We start from the raw sequence: 21,243 nt of genomic DNA, 5'->3' as shown, positions 1-21,243 counted from the left end.
TGAGCTTTGTCTTCCGGGAGGTGTGTTGCTGCCCGCTCTTTACATTGCGTGGCGGTTGGCACCTTCTCGATGCTGTTTCATGGTGCTAGACTGGTGGTGTGCAGTCTTTAGGACTGTACACCCATATCACCACAACACAAATGGCTGCATTTGGAATGGTGCTGTGACTGGGATGCACGGACCGCTGATAAATTGTGTCACATTGTGTTCAACAGTGAATTGCAGTTCTGCACTACCCCGGATGATCGTTGTCGGCAAGCATGACGGTGACCTGGGGAGATGTCCCACTCTTCCAATGTTTTGGATAGACACATCAGTGTTACTCCTGGCATCATGATGTAGGGAGCCATGGTGTATGACTTTGGGTCACAGTTGGTAGTATTTGAAGGAACTCTGACAGCACAAAGGTATAACGTGGACATCCTGGGTTCTCGTGCCACATCTCACACAATGGTATTGTGGTGCCATTTTTCAACAGGGCAATGCTCATCCACGTGTGACTTGCTTCTACGAACTGTCTGCATGATGTTGTGTAACTCCTGTGGTCAGCAAGATCTCCAGACCAGCCACTGATTGAACATGTGTGAGACCAACACATACATTGACTCTGCCTCATTGCCAATACCCAGGGTACTGAGGACCAGTTATAACAGTTGTTAGCCACATTGCCTTAGGAGAGGGTACAATGCCTTTATGACACCCTTCCCAACAGAACCAGTGTGTCCAGGTCAGAGAGGGTGCAAGTCATTTACATCTACATCTGCATGATAATTCTGCAGTTCACAATTAAGTGTCTGGCAGAGGTTTCATCAAACCACCTTTAAGATGCTTCTCTACTGACTGTTCCACTCTCAAAAAATGTGCGGGAAAAATGAACACTCAAAATCTTTCCATGTGAGCTCTGATTTTTCTTATTTTATTATGATGATCATTTCTTCCTATGTAGGTGGGCATCAACAAAATATTTTCACACTTTGAGAATAAAGTTGGTTATTGAAATTTAATGAAAAGGTCCTGCCACAGTGAAAAATACCGTTGTTTTAATGACTGTCAGCTAAATTTGTGTATCATACTGATAAGTGGACTCATACTGCCAGATTCTTTATAAATTTGACTTAATTTTGGCATTTTTGAAATAATGTCACAAACCATTTCAACCTGTGAAGTTTTATTTTGATCTCATCTCCCCTTTTGAAAGCTTCACTTTTTCTCAGCTAGTGTACTTCAGCCACAAACAGCTGAGCAGTTTTCAGTGATGAGCACGCCATGGGAAATGCACACTTAAGACCTATACCAGCACAAATGACTGTGTATTTGTGTTCTCTCTGTCATTTCATCTTGTGTTGCTGTGAATGTGCAAAACAATTATTTGAATTATTGTAAGGTTGCACAAACACAATATTAGAATTCCCACCAGCCAGCTTGTATTTTGCTTCTACATGAAGGAATATACTAAGGCACTGAATGATGTAGTAATCAGTACAAACACACGTAACCACGTAGTACAGCAAGACACAGTCTAACAGTGAAATATACATTTGTCATATAAATATTAGAGTGTCCGAGGGCCTGACACTGTGTCTTATATAAGGCTGTTTTGCACCCGGCACAGTGCTTGCTGCGCTGTCTGCGCCGATGTGGGGCGGCCTCTTTAGGTAAGCCGTGGAGGCACAGGCAGTTTAATTATGCGTACTCACAGTATAGCTCTGTTGTCTGTTAAGGAAGTAATATTTTTTCTACTTTCAGTCATTGCATGAATGTAAATTTTGTGCACATTTTTTCCTTCTGTATCAGTTCCCAGAAGCGAGCAAAAATCTGCAGGCATCAGTATCATTTGCAAATAATCTTAGAGAGCTACTGACATTAACTAACTTGTTGTGTGTCTTGTAGTTGTCACAGTGTTGTAATTGTATCATGATGTTTTAAGTTTGCAGCTGATTGACATTGGCATCTTGCCATAATATTTCAGCTAACAACCAAATAGCCAGTCTCAGTTGAGTTTTATGCCTGCTATTTATCAAAGTGCATTACTGTGTTAATTTTAATCGGTGCAGTGTCACACTCACCACGAGCCGACAAACCAGTTAGCCATATCTGAACACTGCTTCACTCCAGAATGCATCTTCCACTTTGCAGTGGAGTAAAACTTTATGCTGGGCTTATATTCGAACCCAGAGCCATGCTTTTGTGGGTAGTGCTCCTACCGAATGAGCTGTCCAGCCACAACTCATGGCCCACACACTCAGCTTTTGGGGATGCAGTTGTTAAGACAGCTGTGCGATACGTCAGGTAGAAGATGTTATTGTTCTGAATGGCAACTTTCAAATTGGTGAGATGTGAAACTCGGTGATTTCTTTAACCTCATTCAAACATAGTATTACATGCTTAGTGCTATGCTCAGTGACAATTAATTTATTCTCAAGCTTTAACTCTATGAGCATGCAATTTGATGAAAGGTGCTTATGCAGCAATACTGTACTTATGCTCTGCTGAGCAGGTTATTGAGCTCTCACCTTTCTTCTATTAATTTGTCAGTATTTTGTATTGTGAATGCCAAAGATCCTAATGTATGCCTATATTACTTTCCAATGGTAAGTCACCAAGTAGGAAATATACCAGCTTCATCCTCCTAAAAAATTCTTTATCCATTCCTCTGATGGAATACTTTATTAATCAAACAGTTGTGTAGACCACTTTGACGCAGTAGATTTAAAAATGTGTGACAACTATGAAGTTACCCTACGTTATATAGGAATGGAAATTTTAATACCCTGATGTATGTGAATTTAAGAACTAGGACCACATGCTTAAGTATACTTACTACTTGTAAGGTTTACGCTCCTTGGATTAAGGTCTAAATGTTACAGCATGTGCGCAGATACTATACCAGCTCTTTTGACCACAGTAAGTAGCTGAATGCTATGGCCTCTAATTAATTTGTGGGCAGCAAAACAGCCATGTGAAATATGTAGTTATCACATCTGCTGTTCATCCTAAGAACTGTTTCAACAACTGATTTGTCAATAATGTGAAATGCTTCAAAAATAGACTTGTTATCAACTGCTACTTATTACTTTACTTTGAGTAAGTCAAGCTCCACTTGCAAATGTCATGTTTGATGATAATATTGTTGTTGTTATTACAATTACCACTACTGCTGCTGTTGCAGTTGCTACAAATTCTGTTGATAAAATGTTGCTGTATAAAGTTAACAGCTGCAGAGTGTAATTTTTCTTACGGTCACTAGTGTTGCTATAGTACAGACTCTATATTGTGGCAGTTGGCAGTGGTCGTAAACAAACCAGAACTTATGCTGCCCAAGGAAAGAGGAGTGGTGTGAGAGAACAAGCCCTGCCTCCTCCTTGCAGGGCTTACAGCCCGTGTCCATGTTCTGTGCTGCTGTGGAAACAAAAGTAACATTTGGTCATAAGGATCACTAAATCCTTCAGATGTTTTTGAGAATTGTACTTGAACCCCATGATAGAGCAGGATTAGTCTCTTCAGTTCTTTCAAAATGAAAACAGAAAACAACAAGCAGTGCACAATACAAACCAAAGTGGCATTCACAAAGCATTCGGTAACGCCTACGTTACAGTTTTTTTCTGAGTTTGGCAACGTCAGAAATGTGATAGTTAAGGCCCAACATTTACCACTCCTTACACTACCAAAGTTCAAAAATCCCCAGCCTAAAACTCCCACGTTAAAATGTCAGCATAATAATTTACAAAAATAATTCCAATAATTTACACAACTAATCTCAGTGAACTATTAAGTTTCATTTTCTTTCTTCTGTTTTATTTCAGGATGATGATGATACTAGTGATGATGAAATAGTGCCAAGTGCTATAGTGGAGCCCATCCTGCTGAAACCTGATTCAGCTGTGAGTAACATTCTAGGATAGAAAAAAAAAGTTCTGTATTGATTAAATGTTAGTCTTGTAATTCTGGATTTTATTGTTTTCTTTCTTTCTGTATGACATACTTACGGGGCATTTGCGAATCACTCTAGTTAAAAGACAGTTCCTTGTTAATTTAAAAATGGCACACAGAATTGAAACTTAACCCTCCAGCTACACGTGACGCGAACATGTGCAGTTTAGCACTGCTATTTGCAGACAAGTTCGTAGCACTCCCGATTAGCGCAGTGCATGTAATTTCTGCTCTGTTTGCATGCCAGAAGTCGCAGTATTCGTGACAAGTACTTTTCTGTTGTCCTGTAAAATTGTAAGCTCCTATTTTCCCATCAATTTTTTTCTGTTGCTGTGGAACATTGGAAAATCGCCTGCTGTTAAAGTGTTTATCAGTATAATATCTTGAGGAATCATTGTATCAGTAATATGATAGAATGTAGATGATTTCTGCGTTTCACGGAATGTGTTAGGCTTTGTGTTTAGAAAGACAGATGTGTTCAGAGTTTTGTATTGATAAGAGAATGCCGAACACCATCACTTTCTCTTATTGTTACCGTTTATTCAGATCAAGGGGGTAATACCTGCCTGTGTAAAACAGATTGCATACAAGGTATATCAGCTACCCATTGCTTAGTATTTTCTGCTTGTATGGGTCCTGTGTAGAATCATAATGAATGAAGTCAATGAAATTGTTCAACATAATAGCGGAGATTCTGAGTCGGAGATAGGCACAGCAAAAAAACTGTCACAAATAAAGCTTTCAGCCAGTAAGGCGTTTGTCAAAAATAGATGACACACGCACTACTGCAGTTTCAGTTAACTGAAACCACACTGCGAGCAGCAGCACCAGTGCATGATGGAAGTGGCGACTGAGTGGGGGTAAGGAGGAGGCTGGGGGAGGGATAGTAGGGTTACATTCCATCCTGGGTTTTCTGTTGTTTGAAATTGTTCAACTGTGATATAGGCCTACACTGAAGTGACATAAGTCATGGGATTCCTGTAATATTGTGTTGGACCTCCTTTTGCCTGGTGTAGTGCAGCAACTGGACGTGACATGGACTCAACAAGATGTTGGAAGTCCCCTGCGGAACTATTGAGCCATGCTGCTTCTATAGCTGTCAGTAATTGCGAAAATGTTGCTGGTGCATTATGTTGTGCATGAACTGACCTCATGATTATGTCCCATAAATGTACGACGGGATTCATATTGTGATCTGGGTGGCTAAAACATTCGCTCGAAATATCCAGAATGTTCTTCAAACCAATCGTGAACAATTGTGGCCCAGTGACGTGGTATATTGTCATCCATAAAAATTATATCATTGTTTGGGACAAATAGTTTCCAAGTAGCGAGTGGCCAAACACAAGCATTTTCAGTCGTGATGGGTTCAGTTGGGCCAGAGGACCAAGTCCATTCCATGTAAACACAGCCCACACCATTATGGAGCCACCACCAACTTGCACACTCAGACCCTACCATCAGCTCTTACCAACTGATATCTGGACTCATCATTCCAGGCCATGCTTCTCCTGCTATGTAAGGTCTAATCGGTATGTTCATGAGCCCAAGAGAGGCACAACAGGTGGTCTTGTGCTGTTAGCAAAAGCAGTCGCATCAGGCAACTGCTGCCATAGCCCGTTAAAGCCGAACTTCACTGCACTGTCACAATAAATACATTTGTTGTATGTCCCACATTTATTTCTGCAGTTGTTTCATGCAGTGTTGCTTCTCTGTTAGCTCTGACAACTCTGTGCAAATGCCGTTGCTCTTGGTCATTAAGTGAAAGCTGTTGGCCACTGAGCTGTTCATGGTGAGAGGTAATGATTGAAATTAGTTATTTTTGACACATTCTTAACACTACAGATCTCGAAGTATTGAATCCCCTAATGTTTTCCAAAATGGCATGCCCTTTGTGTCTAGTGCCAACTACCATTCCTCAATCAAAGTCTGTAAATTCTATTTGTGCGGCCATAATCATCCTGGAAACCTTTTTACATGAATCATCTAAGAATAAATGACAGCTCCGCCAATGCACTGCTCATTTATACCTTGTGTAGGCAATACTACTGCTATCTGTATACATGTGTATCGCTTTCCCATGACTTTTGTCATCTCATTGTACACACTTAAGTGTTTGGCATAAGCATATTCCAAGGTTGCTTAAGAAAATGCCACTGGGAGGCTTCAAGAAGAGCATATTGCTTCGTAAGTAGACATACTTCTAGTGTGTGCTAAGAATGTAATAATCAGCCTTACAGAGTTCTGTTGTGATAAAATTGCAATAGCCTTTTGGACTTTAAATACGGGTTTAGATGAAGGTGTAACCTAATATTATGTAATGCCTAATGGTCTTCACAACAAAGCATATATATTAAACACAATATATGCAGTGTTTAACACGTAATTGAAAGAAGAAAATTATTTATAATTTTTTGACAGGGAATTTTATGTATTCTCCCTCTGTTAAATTATATTCTGGACAGAGTAGCATAATTACATTTGATTGTAGTTTACAAGCTGATAGATAGTAACCAGTCCATACTGTGTAAGTTATGTGATTTTTTTTCCGTAATTTTGTTCACCTTTTCTTTTATTACTGCAGTTTTATCTTAAAGTGTTCAACACAATGACATGTGCATTGTACTTTGGTGTATATGATACATATGTTTTATTTTCATGCTAGTTTTTTTGCTGTTATTGTACACTCCTGGAAATGGAAAAAAGAACACATTGACACCGGTGTGTCAGACCCACCATACTTGCTCCGGACACTGCGAGAGGGCTGTACAAGCAATGATCACACGCACGGCACAGCGGACACACCAGGAACCGCGGTGTTGGCCGTCGAATGGCACTAGCTGCGCAGCATTTGTGCACTGCCGCCGTCAGTGTCAGCCAGTTTGCCGTGGCATACGGAGCTCCATCGCAGTCTTTAACACTGGTAGCATGCCGCGACAGCGTGGACGTGAACCGTATGTGCAGTTGACGGACTTTGAGCGAGGGCGTATAGTGGGCATGCTGGAGGCCGGGTGGACGTACCGCCGAATTGCTCAACACGTGGGGCGTGAGGTCTCCACAGTACATCGATGTTGTCGCCAGTGGTCGGCGGAAGGTGCACGTGTCCGTCGACCTGGGACCGGACCGCACCGACGCACGGATGCACGCCAAGACCGTAGGATCCTACGCAGTGCCGTAGGGGACCGCACCGCCACTTCCCAGCAAATTAGGGACACTGTTGCTCCTGGGGTATCGGCGAGGACCATTCGCAACCGTCTCCATGAAGCTGGGCTACGGTCCCGCACACCGTTAGGCCGTCTTCCGCTCACGCCCCAACATCGTGCAGCCCGCCTCCAGTGGTGTCGCGACAGGCGTGAATGGAGGGACGAATGGAGACGTGTCGTCTTCAGCGATGAGAGTCGCTTCTGCCTTGGTGCCAATGATGGTCGTATGCGTGTTTGGCGCCGTGCAGGTGAGCGCCACAATCAGGACTGCATACGACCGAGGCACACAGGGCCAACACCCGGCATCATGGTGTGGGGAGCGATCTCCTACACTGGCCGTACACCACTGGTGATCGTCGAGGGGACACTGAATAGTGCACGGTACATCCAAACCGTCATCGAACCCATCGTTCTACCATTCCTAGACCGGCAAGGGAACTTGCTGTTCCAACAGGACAATGCACGTCCGCATGTATCCCGTGCCACCCAACGTGCTCTAGAAGGTGTAAGTCAACTACCCTGGCCAGCAAGATCTCCGGATCTGTCCCCCATTGAGCATGTTTGGGACTGGATGAAGCGTCGTCTCACGCGGTCTGCACGTCCAGCACGAACGCTGGTCCAACTGAGGCGCCAGGTGGAAATGGCATGGCAAGCCATTCCACAGGACTACATCCAGCATCTCTACGATCGTCTCCATGGGAGAATATCAGCCTGCATTGCTGCGAAAGGTGGATATACACTGTACTAGTGCCGACATTGTGCATGCTCTGTTGCCTGTGTCTATGTGCCTGTGGTTCTGTCAGTGTGATCATGTGATTTATCTGACCCCAGGAATGTGTCAATAAAGTTTCCCCTTCCTGGGACAATGAATTCACGGTGTTCTTATTTCAATTTCCAGGAGTGTATTAGCTGCATGATGTGTTCTCACATGGTGTTTGGAACAGCAGGTAGAGTTATACCATTACATGTATTTGGTTTTAGACTGCAGGGACCTATGCTCCAGTATGTCACAACTTAATGTTATGGAGTGAGTTTCAACATCCCATAATGTTTGACAGTAACTGTTTGTTGAAATTGCAGTCACAGTAAATAAAATTTTTAGTAGCCAGATGCAGAATTCATTTCATTCAGTAGTTACACTAAGGCTGAGGATCCACTTCTCATCAAAAGTTCTGTTAAGATAGCTGAATATTAATGCTTTACTATGATATTTAAGAAAGTACCTGAGCATACTGTCATTCTATCGACAGAAATATAGTGTGAGTGATACATTAGACAGATTGGGTTAAGTTAGTTTCGTCAGGTTAGACTGGATGTGTTGAGCAACAGTGCCAAATGAATGGTAGTGTGTGTGTGTGTGTGTGTGTGTGTGTGTGTGTGTGTGTGTGTGTACAATGTTCTGAGCAAATCATGTAAAAGTGATCTTGAGGGAGCAGTACTCTAGAAGTCCAACTGCCAGTTCTTTATCCTCATTGTGATGAACACTTCTTTGAGAGAAAACTGCGGTGTCTCAAAATGAAAAGAAATGTCAGTGGGCTTCAGTGAAATATGCTACACAAACATCGTTTCATTCTGAGTAGATTCAGTTAAAATAAATGCCTGAACTTCATCCTATTGCCATTCTGGAGTTTTAGTGACTTGAAAGCTCTCATCATCATCACATGTCCATCCAGGTGAAGTATAAGCTTATTGTGCATTTACTATGTTCAAAAATTATGAAGAGCAATGGATTGCTTTGTCTGTGTTTACAACCATGTCTGCTGAACTGTACACCATTTTTCTCACTTTTAATGAATTCAGCAACATATTGTTGATGGCAGCTACATGATAATTTTTTGGGATAGGCATGGCTCTGCCACATAACCATTCAGGAGGCTTTTATTTAAAGTGAGAAACATCTGGATAAATTTTTGCCATCAGATTCTGAACTGTAGTCACTGCAATGCACAACCTGATTGCAATAGCTGAGTGGAAGAGTGTTCGTTTCTTCAGAATTTTGTAAAGCAAATGTGTGAACACATTTTTTTGGTCTTAAATTTCCTTTCTATGTTACTCTGAAATTTGTATTAATATTTAATTATTATGCTATATTTATTTTTCAATTATTAATAAAGTTTCAAAACAAATAAAGTCATCCTGGTGTAGCGCCACCACCGTTTAGGATAGGGAAAGTTAGTATTGAGCAATATTCTAAGCACAAGTTACAGTCAGGAGCAGGCTGGATTGCAGTTAGTTACGCATACCAACAGTTGTGAAGTAGAATGGAGGCCACAGGGCCGTTGAATCACTGAAAAGCATAAACGCAGCGGTTTGCATGGCTCAAGTTATAGGCAGAAAGGGCCCACTGGCGCAGCCTAGGTGTTGTGAGTATGTGACTCGGAGCAGCGCGTTAGCAAAACAGAGGTGCACAGCCACGTATAAATAAGTGCGAGTTTCTAACGAGATTTTTTCAAGAGTGGCAGCTCTCCTGGATGGTGTGGTGTGTCACACTACCAGCTGCACGCAGCAGCAGATGGGGTGCCAGCATTCCAGTCCACGGTGGGTCGCTGGTTCGACTCTCTGAGGCTGACGTGGGGTCTATAGCCAGCCATCGACGGACCACTCCACGGCTCACTACCGCGGGCAGGCGTCCTGGCTTCCAACACACACCGGGGGCATCCCGAGGCGAGGACCACAGATTTGGACACCGGATCGCGGGTGCTCGTTGTCGCTGCGATCTCAGCCACGCCAGCAACAAGGACGCAGCTGGCCGCCTGCAGCTCACACCGAGCAGCGCTGAGTCGGCAGGGATGCAGACCGCCGAGTCAGCTGCCGGCATCCTCACAATGCCGCAACTCCGCTGGCCAAGGCTGGCACGACACAGCATTGCATTGCACAGGCCGCTGGGGTGCTTCCTCAGCATTGCGGGGCCCTGTGATGCAGACCGAGGTGTACGAGGGCACTGTGGTTGGAAACAATAAATCATTTGGAAAACTTGGATGAGTCTTACTACGATGCTTTCTACCTTTTCCTGCTACATTTGGTCATCCTGATACATTTGGTGGCAGAAGACGCCACTATATTTGGTGGCAGGATGGCGGACATTGTCTATCCAGTGCTATGTTCGAGCCTACCGCCCGCATTACATTCACAAGATGTGGCGAGTTTTGTCCAGTTTTCATTTGAGTATTGGACGTTTTCTTGCCATTTTCAGGGTGTCTACGACCTGGGACAACCGGGAGATCCGGGAAAAACCCATGAATTTTTTCAACCGGGAAAAACCCGTGAATTTTTTTGAATTCCGGGAATTTTTCATTGTTTTTGTTCTTAGTTAAATTTTTGTAATTTTGACTCTAACAAAGGATATTACTGTATCCTGCTACTGCAGAATAAAACATGAAGGAGAGAAAAAACTGAAATAACAATTAAATTGCAAAGAAAATGCGCCATATACAGCAACAAAACACAGTGCTCATACAAAACAGCAAAATGTGTCAAACACTTTAGGAAGACTGTGCAATGCTTCATAACAACAAATTGCCTCCAATGAGCATGACGTCACAACTGTTAACATTAGATTTGTTTTAGCAGTTACGAGTTGGATCATGCGCATGCGCAGTTGAGTAGTATCTTCTTCCGCTTGTGGCTACAGAAACGTGGCTGTTGGCTGTGTAAGCAGTCAAAAAAAAAACCACAGGAAAAACTTTACTGGTGCGGGCAAGCTGCCAGATCGCACAACAGCCCTGGATCTAGGAGTGTGTGTGTGTGTGTGGGGGGGGGGGGGGGCAGTTCATATTCCTGAGGAAAAAACCTTGTTTCACAAAACGCCTAGCATCCAGCGCACTTTAGTCTATCGATTATTCGTATGACTGAAACATTGTTGAACGCATTCTAAGTTGATTTCTGAATGAACCATAAGTTGATTTGTGAATGCGTGCATAGTGTACGTGAGGTCGACCGGAGTGGTCGAGCGGTTCTAGGCGCTACAGTCTGGAACCGCACGACCGCTACGGTCGCAGGTTCGAATCCTGCCTAGGGTGTGGATGTGTGTGATGTCCTTAGGTTAGTTAGGTTTAAGTAGTTCTAAGTTCTAGGGGACTGATGACCTCAGCAGTTAAGTCCCATAGTGCTCAGAGCCATTTGAACCATAGTGTACGTGATGTCTCTGTCAGTGGAATCCTCGTCACATCTAGAAATAAACTTTCCTGCAGACAAAAGGGGCTGTACGAGCTGAGCAGAGTATAGCCGAATGAAAGAAAGCCAACCACTGTCTGATTACGTGGTTGATTGGGTTTGCGAATGATGAGTGTTGTTACGATTACCAGCGAAATCCATAGATTCCGACTACCAGGGTACAAATAAGCGACTAACGGGAATAACAGGTAAGAAAGATTATGTATTATCTTCTCAGTGTATACAAGAAAATGAAATTTTGACAGAAAATTTTTGGCCAGATCGATATACTAGCAAGGGCCAGTTGTACAGTCTCCAGCTAGCAGCCGCTTTAAGGTCTATTCTGGAAGCAGCGCGGAAAACGTGTTGTACGAACATATAACAACGCCTAACCGGAGAATAATCGCGGGATAACTAAACTGGTGATTCTGGCAGAGTTAGTCAAGTTAATCGGCGAATAAGCTGTTACACTGGCAGGAATAGATACAGAATTAGTGACGACAACATTGTTTGTTAGAACGAGGAAGGAGAAGAAACGGTGACATCACTTAAATTATGGAAGAATATGACGATTTTAAATTTATATAAAAATTTCGCACTACTACTTTTCGATCTCTTGCTTGAGAAACTGGAGCATATGAATGAAGTGTGGAACTATTTCCTAACATAAAGGTTTTTGCTTGTCGTAGGCCTAATAGGCATTTGATATTGGTACTTTGTGAATTATATTCTGCTGTGTTATAAAAGTGACAATTTCTGCCAAAACAGTCTCGTTTATTTGGTGTGTGTTACAATTGCTGCAGTATTATAAAGGCCTATTTTGTTCTATCTTGCAGACAGTTACAAAATATAGGTAACCAGGTCGAGAAACCACACCAGTCTTGGGCCTATTTGTAATTACAGCTTTTGCAGTATTAGATGACATTTCGATTTTTCATGTAGCAAAACGTTTGATGAACTTTGATGAGGTAACAGATCCTTTCGCAGAAAGGAAAGCACGCTACGTAAAGCTGTTGCAAGATTAGAGAGAAAAAATTCTAGGAGCTAAGGATTGAAGAAATGTGTACTGTCTTGCTTCTCTCTTCTCCTTACTGGTTTTATGTATCCTATACTTAATTTTATGTCACACAAAGCAGCAGGTTGTTATCTAATAGGGAATAAAAGTGAAAAGAAACAGGGGCAGGATGTCAAACTGGCCGACTGGAAGCAGGGGAGGCACAATAGGGCATTTTAATTTCCACTGTCCTGAATATAGCTTTATGGCATCCAGTACAAAATATACACGTTTCAATTCCACAGACTGAAATACAGTGACGTGTGATAGAAGAATGCTGTGTGAAGAGGTGTGGCACTGCACTTTGGCACACTTAAGATCAGATAACATGTCTTACAATTCCTCGGACACGTATGTTTTATGTATCAGACTCTTCAGAAAGATTTGTGCTACAAAATGAACATATATTTGAAAATTCGATTCTTTTTTGAGTTTTTTACGTCCTATCTCAAACGCTCGAGGGGCGCCACTATCTACTACTGCCCCGGTTCGGAAATATCGTAGATATGGGGCTGATGCGCAGAGCAGTCTGAGTTATAATAGGGAAGCGGGTAGTCTCCACGTGACCCGTGTTTACATTTAGTGATCTTGCTGTTTCCTCTTTGTCTACTGCACTCACGTCAAATGATAACAAAATTGATTTCTGTGGCCGGGAGATACCATGTGAATTAAAATACATTCACATAATTACAAAAGACTAAAATACGTTATTACTTTCAGATTTTATTTTATTTCCACCTTTCTGACAGCCAAGCATTAATTGCCATGCAGAACAATGAAGTTATTTTTATCGGTTTGCTCAAGAAATTTTCTTTTATTAATCTTTTCCGATGAGGCAGTCAATATATTTGAAACAAAGAGTTTAATTTCAAACTATTGGCTAGTTTCAACTGTTCGGTGCATTTCAAGTGCACGTTCTCATCTTCTAGCATGTATGGCATTATGCCATAACAAAAAACCAGACATGAGATAACAAAGTACTGGTACCCAAGGAAATTTACATCCCAAAACTACATTGAAAAGCTTAATATCAGGTCGATGCCTACTTCACTGGGAATCTGGGAATCATTTAAAAATCAGCTCTTTGATGACGAGCAATGTAGAAGAATTTATAGCCCAGATCACACTTTTATGTCGTTATTAAAAAATTTACTGGCACATTTGTGTGATACATCTTAAAAAGTAGACCAACATTGTATGTTAAACCTTAGCTTCTCTTGCAGCGTATTGGCCTTAGAGACCAATATTATATGTGAAAGCATTGTTTTTCTTGTAACAACATTATATATATTAATTTAAACCATTAATTTTTCCTATTCGTGTGTTCGCGGTACTTAACAGTGACGTTGCTATTTGCTGACTACACCACGTGTCCGAAGCTCTGAATATCCGCTTTTATCGGCTGGCGAGATCACGTGACATGAGCTATGACTGGTTTACAAAAGCGTATCGCAATCTCGATTTCAATTCTTCGGAAAGTAATATGCGGTGTTTGGTGGAATTCAAATGTACACTTTCGTAATATAAAAATACGGAGCATACATGTTGCTGCACATCAAAGATATTTCCAAAAGGTGTTTTTTCCCCTGAGTTTCGTTTTCTAAGGCTCCGGGAAATTCTACGCCCATGTATAAAACCTAACAATTCAAAGGATTGATAAGTTATACAGTTGTGAGAGAAAATATACTGCCAGTTAACAGGGAAAAACTATGTTTCCACCCGGGAGAAAGTGTATTTTTAACCGGGAAATTCGGGGAATTTTTTTCCATGTCCGCCTATACACCCTGCATTTTGTGTTTTTGAGTATGGCTCGTGGCAGGCCATTTTAGATGGTCGCTTTGGGTAAGTCTACAGTTGAATCTACCTGTGGGTACAGTATGTGTTATTGAACCATTGCAGGATAATGAAGTTTTGGGTCCATTGGGTTGTTTTGTGAAACGTAGTGTTGTACGCATACAGGAGGGGAACAACGGGCAAGTAGTTCCCGTGAACGTGTATAATTTTAGCGCTGTAGACGTGAATTTAGGAAAGGAGTTTTAGTAGCAAATTTGGATGTGCCAGATGACGAAGACTGGTGTTTGAGAGGTAGGCGAAGCGATCAACCACTAACTGCCGATAGAACTGCATTGTGTGACAAAATTAAGCATTTGTAAGGAGGAGAAAGAGAGCATGTGGAAAAAGGATTTGTTTTTTCCGCAAGGGCCGTTGCCAGCAACTCCATTAGTTCAACATAGGATACCAACAGGGAATGAAGCACCTGATACTGTAAACCATACAGAATACTGAGGTATTTGCAGCTGATTGTGGAGGATTTCATTGATCAGCAGCTTGCGGACGGTATTATAGAGCATAGTAACAGTTTATGGGGAGTGGGCATTGTTGTTGTGCCTAAAAAATCCATGGATGGAACTAAGAAATACAGGTTCTGTTGTGACTACTGATACCTCAATAATAAGACAGTAACGGGTGCATACCCCATTCCAAACATATTGGAGATTCTGGATCACTTAGAACTTTTCTACGATGGATTTGACAAGTGGTTATCATCAGTTAGAGTTGGCTCCAGAGGATTGTCCAAAAACTGCTTTCTCTACTTCTGGAGGCCATTACCAGTACATTAGAATGCCATTCGGCTTGGAAAGCACTCCGGCAATGTTTCAGAGGTTGCTAGACAGTGTCTTGAGGGGCTTGAAACCACAGCAGTGTCTTGTCTATTTGGATGACATTATAGTGTTTTCAAGTAGTATGGGGCAACATAGACAACGGTTAAGAGAAGTCTTTACGAGGTTAAGAGCAGCTTATTTGAAGTTGAGTCTGGAGAAGTGTCATTTTGCATTAGAAGAAGTAAAATATCAAGAATAGTGAATGTTTGAAGAAGATCTGTGAAGCTGCAAATATGGGACACATGCATGGTGCAGTTATTTTTAGCCCGGGGGGAAAGGAATAGACTGTCCAGGGGACAAACTCAACACCGACTGTGTGACTACTTTCATCCTTTAATTTACATTATATGAACTGGTGCAATAAACACGACTTTTCTGACCCAGCACTGTCGATAACTAAAAATTTAAACAGGAAATCATACGAATCTGACTCCGTTCAACACATATTTATTATGGCTTTGCCGCAAAATTTACTCCGACGCATTTATTTCTCCAGAACTGCGTTTGATTTCTCCTCCAACAACACTCCACAAATGTCAGATGCTACACTTCCCTTTTCAGTGACCTGAGAACAGTGGTCACCATCACCCTTCCTCCCTCTTTAAAAGGACTTCTGTGCGCAGCAGGCTATACTCGAAAATACATACAACATATGGAAATACAATGCCTAATTACTCTACACAAACCCACTGATACATGACATGGAAACAAAAAAAACTACAGATATTCTACTACTTTCTGGATCGTAAAGCATACAGTACTTCATGCTGTACTCTATCTTCCTCCAAACCTCTCTCCCAATCCGAAATCTCTGTCCTATCCAAAGGCTACCTTCAGCCCCACTCCCAGATTCAACCAAGCAGCCCTCGTCAATTATTTACTGTCCTACACTCATACTCTCTGCTGGAAGTATCACTGTGCCATGAAGAAAAATGATCCTAATCCTACCCCTAATGATCCAACTCCCCAAGACACTATCCAAATTGAACCCTGCCTGGAACAGTTCCGTCCTCCATCACAGCAGGACCCACCTCCTCTCCTCAAAATCACCCTCTCCAAACCTTCCAGGAATTTCTGACTTCCAGCCTTGCCTCTCAATCCTTCTTAAAAAACCTTAATCCTACTCCCAACATCACCACTGCTGAAGCCCAGGCTATCCGTGATCTGAAGGCTGACCGGTCCATCGTCATTCTTCCGGCGGACAAGGGTTCCACGACCGTGGTACTTGATTGTCGGGAGTATGTGGCTGAGGGACTGCGTCAGCTTTCAGACAACACCACATACAAAGTTTGCCAAGGTAATCCCATTCCTGATGTCCAGGCGGAGCTTCAAGGAATCCTCAGAACCTTAGGCCCCCTACAAAACCTTTCACCTGACTCCACCAAGCTCCTGACCCCACCGACACCCCGCACCTCTACCTTCTACCTTCTTCCTAAAATTCACAAACCCAATCATCCCGGCCGCCCCATTGTAGCTGGTTACCAAGCCCCCACAGAACGTATCTCTGCCTACGTAGATCAACACCTTCAACCCATTACATGCAGTCTCCCATCCTTCATCAAAGACACCAACCACTTTCTCGAATGCCTGGAATCCTTACCCAATCCGTTACCCCCAGAAACCATCCTTGCAACCATTGATGCCACTTCCTTATACACAAATATCCCGCACGTCCAGGGCCTCGCTGCGATGGAGCACTTCCTTTCACGCCGATCACCTGCCACCCTACCTAAAACCTCTTTCCTCATTACCTTAGCCAGCTTCATCCTGACCCACAACTTCTTCACTTTTGAAGACCAGACATACCAACAATTAAAGGGAACAGCCATGGGTACCAGGATGGCCCCTTCGTACGCCAACCTATTCATGGGTCGCTTAGAGGAAGCCTTCTTGGTTACCCAGGCCTGCCAACCCAAAGTTTGGTACAGGTTTATTGATAACATCTTCATTATCTGGACTCACAGTGAAGAGGAACTCCAGAATTTCCTCTCCAACCTCAACTCATTTTGTTCCATCAGATTCACCTGGTCCTACTCCAAATCCCATGCCACTTTCCTTGATGTTGACCTCCACCTGTCAAATGGCCAGCTTCACACGTCCGTCCACATCAAACCCACCAACAAGCAACAGTACCTCCATTACGACAGCTGCCACCCATTCCACAGCAAACGGTCCCTTCCCTACAGCCTAGGTCTTCGTGGCAAACGAATCTGCTCCAGCCCGGAATCCCTGAAGCATTACACCAACAACCTGACAACAGCTTTCGCAGCCCGCAACTACCCTCCCGACCTGGTACAGAAGCAAATAACCAGAGCCACTTCCTCATCCTCTCAAACCCAGAACCTCCCACAGAAGAACCACAAAAGTGCCCCACTTGTGACAGGATCCGTTACGGGACTGGATCAGACTCTGAATGTGGCTCTCCAGCAGGGATACGACTTCCTCAAATCCTGCCCTGAAATGAGATCCATCCTTCATGAAATCCTCCCCACTCCAAGAGTGTCTTTCCGCCGTCCACCTAACCTTCGTAACCTCTTAGTTCATCCGTATGAAATCCCCAAACCACCTTCCCTACCCTCTGGCTCCTACCCTTGTAACCGCCCCCAGTGTAAAACCTGTCCCATGCACCCTCCCACCACCACCTACTCCAGTCCTGTAACCCGGAAGGTGTACACGATCAAAGGCAGAGCCACGTGTGAAAGCAACCACGTGATTTACCAACTGACCTACCTACACTGTGAAGCTTTCTATGTGGGAATGACCAGCAACAAACTGTCCATTCGCATGAATGGACACAGGCAGACAGTGTTTGTTGGTAATGAGGATCACCCTGTGGCTAAACATGCCTTGGTGCACGGCCAGCACATCTTGGCACAGTGTTCCACCGTCCGGGTTATCTGGATACTTCCCACTAACACCAACCTATCCGAACTCCGGAGATGGGAACTTGCTCTTCAATATATCCTCTCTTCCCGTTACCCACCAGGCCTCAATCTCCGCTAATTTCAAGTTGCCGCCACTCATACCTCACCTGTCATTCAACATCATCTTTGCCTCTGCACTTCCGCCTCGACTGACATCTCTGCCCAAACTCTTTGTCTGTGTATATGTCTGCTTGTGTCTGTATATGTGTGGATGGATATGTGTGTGTGTGCGAGTGTATACCCGTCCTCCCCCCCCCCCCCCCTCCCCTAAGGTAAGTCTTTCCGCTCCCGGGATTGGAATGACTCCAAACCCTCTCCCTTAAAACCCAAATCCTTTCGTCTTTCTCTCTCCTTCCCTCTTTCCTGACGAGGCAACCGTTGGTTGCGAAAGCTAGAATTTTGTGCGTATGTTTGTGTTTGTTTGTGTGTCTATCGACGTGTACTTGGAATTTAACCTCCTGGTAGTAAATACTGGTCAGTGATCGTGTCTCCTAATAATTCTAAAGTATATATATTCCACGTGGGAAAAATATATGTAAAAACAAAGATGATGTGACTTACCGAACGAAAGCGCTGGCAGGTCGATAGACACACAAACACACACACAAGATTCAAGCTTTCGCAGCAAACTGTTGCCTCATCAGAAAAGAGGGAAGGAGAGGGAAAGACGAAAGGATTTGGGTTTTAAGGGAGAGGGTAAGGAGTCATTCCAATCCCGGGAGCGGCAAGACTTACCTTAGGGGGAAAAAGACGGGTATACACTCGCGCACACACACACATATCCATGTGTCTGTATATGTGTGGATGGATTGGAATGACTCCTTACCCTCTCCCTTAAAACCCACATCCTTTTGTCTTTCCCTCTCCTTCCCTCTTTCCTGATGAGGCAACAGTTTGTTGCGAAAGCTTGAATTTTGTGTGTATGTTTGTGTTTGTTTGTGTGTCTGTCGACCTGCCAGCACTTTCATTTGGTAAGTCACATCATCTTTGTATATATATATATATATATATATATATATATATATATATATATATATATATATATATAAACAGAGGGAAAAATTCCACGTGGAAAAAATATATCTAAAAAGAAAGAAAGTGATGAGAGTTACCAAACAAAAGCGCTGGCAGGTCGATATCGACCTGCCAGCGCTTTTGTTTGGTAAGTCTCATCACTTTCTTTTTATATATATATATATATATATATATATATATATATATATATATATATATATATATATATATATATATAAACAAAGATGATGTGACTTACCGAACGAAAGCGCTGGCAGGTCGATAGACACACAAACACACACACAAAATTCAAGCTTTCACAACAGACTGTTGCCTCATCAGGAAAGAGGGAAGGAGAGGGAAAGACGAAAGGATATGGGTTTTAGGGGAGAGGGTAAGGAGTCATTCCAATCCCGGGAGTGGAAAGACTTACCTTAGGGGGAAAAAACGACGGGTATACACTCGCGCACACACACATATCCATCCACACATATACAGACACAAGCAGACATCTCACAAGCAGTGTGGATGGATATGTGTGTGTGTGCGCGAGTGTATACCCGTCGTTTTTTCCCCCTAAGGTAAGTCTTTCCGCTCCCGGGATTGGAATGACTCCTTACCCTCTCCCCTAAAACCCATATCCTTTCGTCTTTCCCCCTCCTTCCCTCTTTCCTGATGAGGCAACAGTTTGTTGTGAAAGCTTGAATTTTGTGTGTGTGTTTGTGTTTGTTTGTGTGTCTATCGACCTGCCAGCGCTTTCGTTCGGTAAGTCATATCATCTTTATACATATGCTAGGCAACAAAAAGAAGTTGTGTTGCCTTACAAGGTAATGGAATGCAGTCTCAAGCCATAACACAAAGGAAGGAAATGCTGGACTCTGATTACACAAAAGTCTGGAGAGGAAGCTTTGAACTAAAATTTTGGTAGCGTATCAATAAATTACATAGTCAGAATTTAGTTGTAATTCAAATCAGTGTTAATAAGGGAATATACTGTTGACTTATTATTTATGTACCAGGTTCTCAACAGTATATTCCCTTATTAACACTGATTTGAATTACAACAAAATTCTGACTATGTAATTTATTGATACGCTACCAAAATTTTAGTTCAAAGCTTCCTCTCCAGACTTTTGTGTAATCGGAGTCCAGCATTTCCTTCCTTTGTGTTATGGCTTGAGACTGCATTCCATTACCTTGTAAGGCAACACAACTTCTTTTTGTTGCCTAGCACAACTAAAAATAGTGGCATTGTCACCAACATAACATGTAAAAGTAAAAAACTTGACACATGGACAATGGGGAAGACAGGAATGAAATGTTTTGAAGTTGAAGCCTATGAAATTTAGTGTTAACTGTTTAGAGTAGCAATGGATTGATCGAGTAAAGAATGAAAACATTCTTCAGTGAGCCACTAAGAAAAAGTGTCAATAAAGAAACAAGGTATCTAAAAGATGGAATTGTTACGGACATGTTAAGATAATAGTCATTGTTGGAAATTGAATCTGTCAAGGATGGAAAGAATCACAGAGACAGGCCTAAACTCTTTATTTCATATAGTTCAGGGCCTCACTCTTGATTATCAAGTAAGTTATTTTGTGACATATTTTTGTGTAATTTTGCAGGAGGATGAAGAAATTGTACTGGACTTGAAACCAGAGCCTTATTTGGACAATCATACAGGAAGGTAAGGAAAAAAAATAGTTTGTAATTTGGTATTGTTTTATATATCTATAGATTTGTAATAAATCGCCACTACGTAGATTACTAACCAGAATCAAATGTACTTGATAATTATACTCTGATTTTACGTTAATACTTTAATGGTGGGTATCAGCATGTAGGAAAACAAATTATACCACCTAACAGTATTGAACAGCTATTTTTAGGCTATAGCTTTGTGGCTGAATAATAGAATGAAGCATGGTTTAGAGCATTATTCTCAGGCAAATTGTCACCAGTGTTATCTCTCATCTGAATTATATTTCTCTTATTAATGAAACAGCCTCGTGTGGGCACCCGCATCTTTGTCTTTTCCTTACTTTATTCTCATCTGTGATCTTTCCTTACTGTGTTCAGGAACTTTAGACTCAGTTTGTTAATCTCATTGTTTATCTTTCCCCATCCTCACAACAGGACAGCCCCTTTCAACCTGGTGTCTGAGTAACTTGCCTCCTCTTTCCTTCCGGATGAATTATTTACCAGTTCCAAAAGTTAAGTATAGCTTTTTCTGCTTTGAATTATGTTGTCAGCAGTACTTGGAATTTAACCTCCTGGTAATAAATACTGGTCAGTGATCCTGT

At 42.4% G+C, this 21,243-nt stretch overlaps 1 protein-coding gene across 1 annotated transcript in view; it reads left to right on the top strand.

The window, feature by feature from the left end:
- The window catches only part of LOC126194838 (uncharacterized), a 74,509-nt gene that overhangs the window by 39,254 nt on the left and 14,012 nt on the right, over positions 1 to 21,243 (top strand). Inside the window, exons 3-4 of the mRNA XM_049933173.1 lie at positions 3,804 to 3,881; positions 20,566 to 20,627. Of these exons, the coding sequence (XP_049789130.1) occupies positions 3,804 to 3,881; positions 20,566 to 20,627 (140 nt within the window). The remainder of the gene's footprint in view (positions 1 to 3,803; positions 3,882 to 20,565; positions 20,628 to 21,243) is intronic.

This window comes from Schistocerca nitens, chromosome 7 (genome assembly GCF_023898315.1).
Source record: "Schistocerca nitens isolate TAMUIC-IGC-003100 chromosome 7, iqSchNite1.1, whole genome shotgun sequence".
NCBI classification, from domain to species: Eukaryota; Metazoa; Arthropoda; class Insecta; order Orthoptera; family Acrididae; genus Schistocerca; species Schistocerca nitens.
Note: the sequence above shows the minus strand (reverse complement) of the source record. Positions and strands in the feature narration are given on the sequence as shown.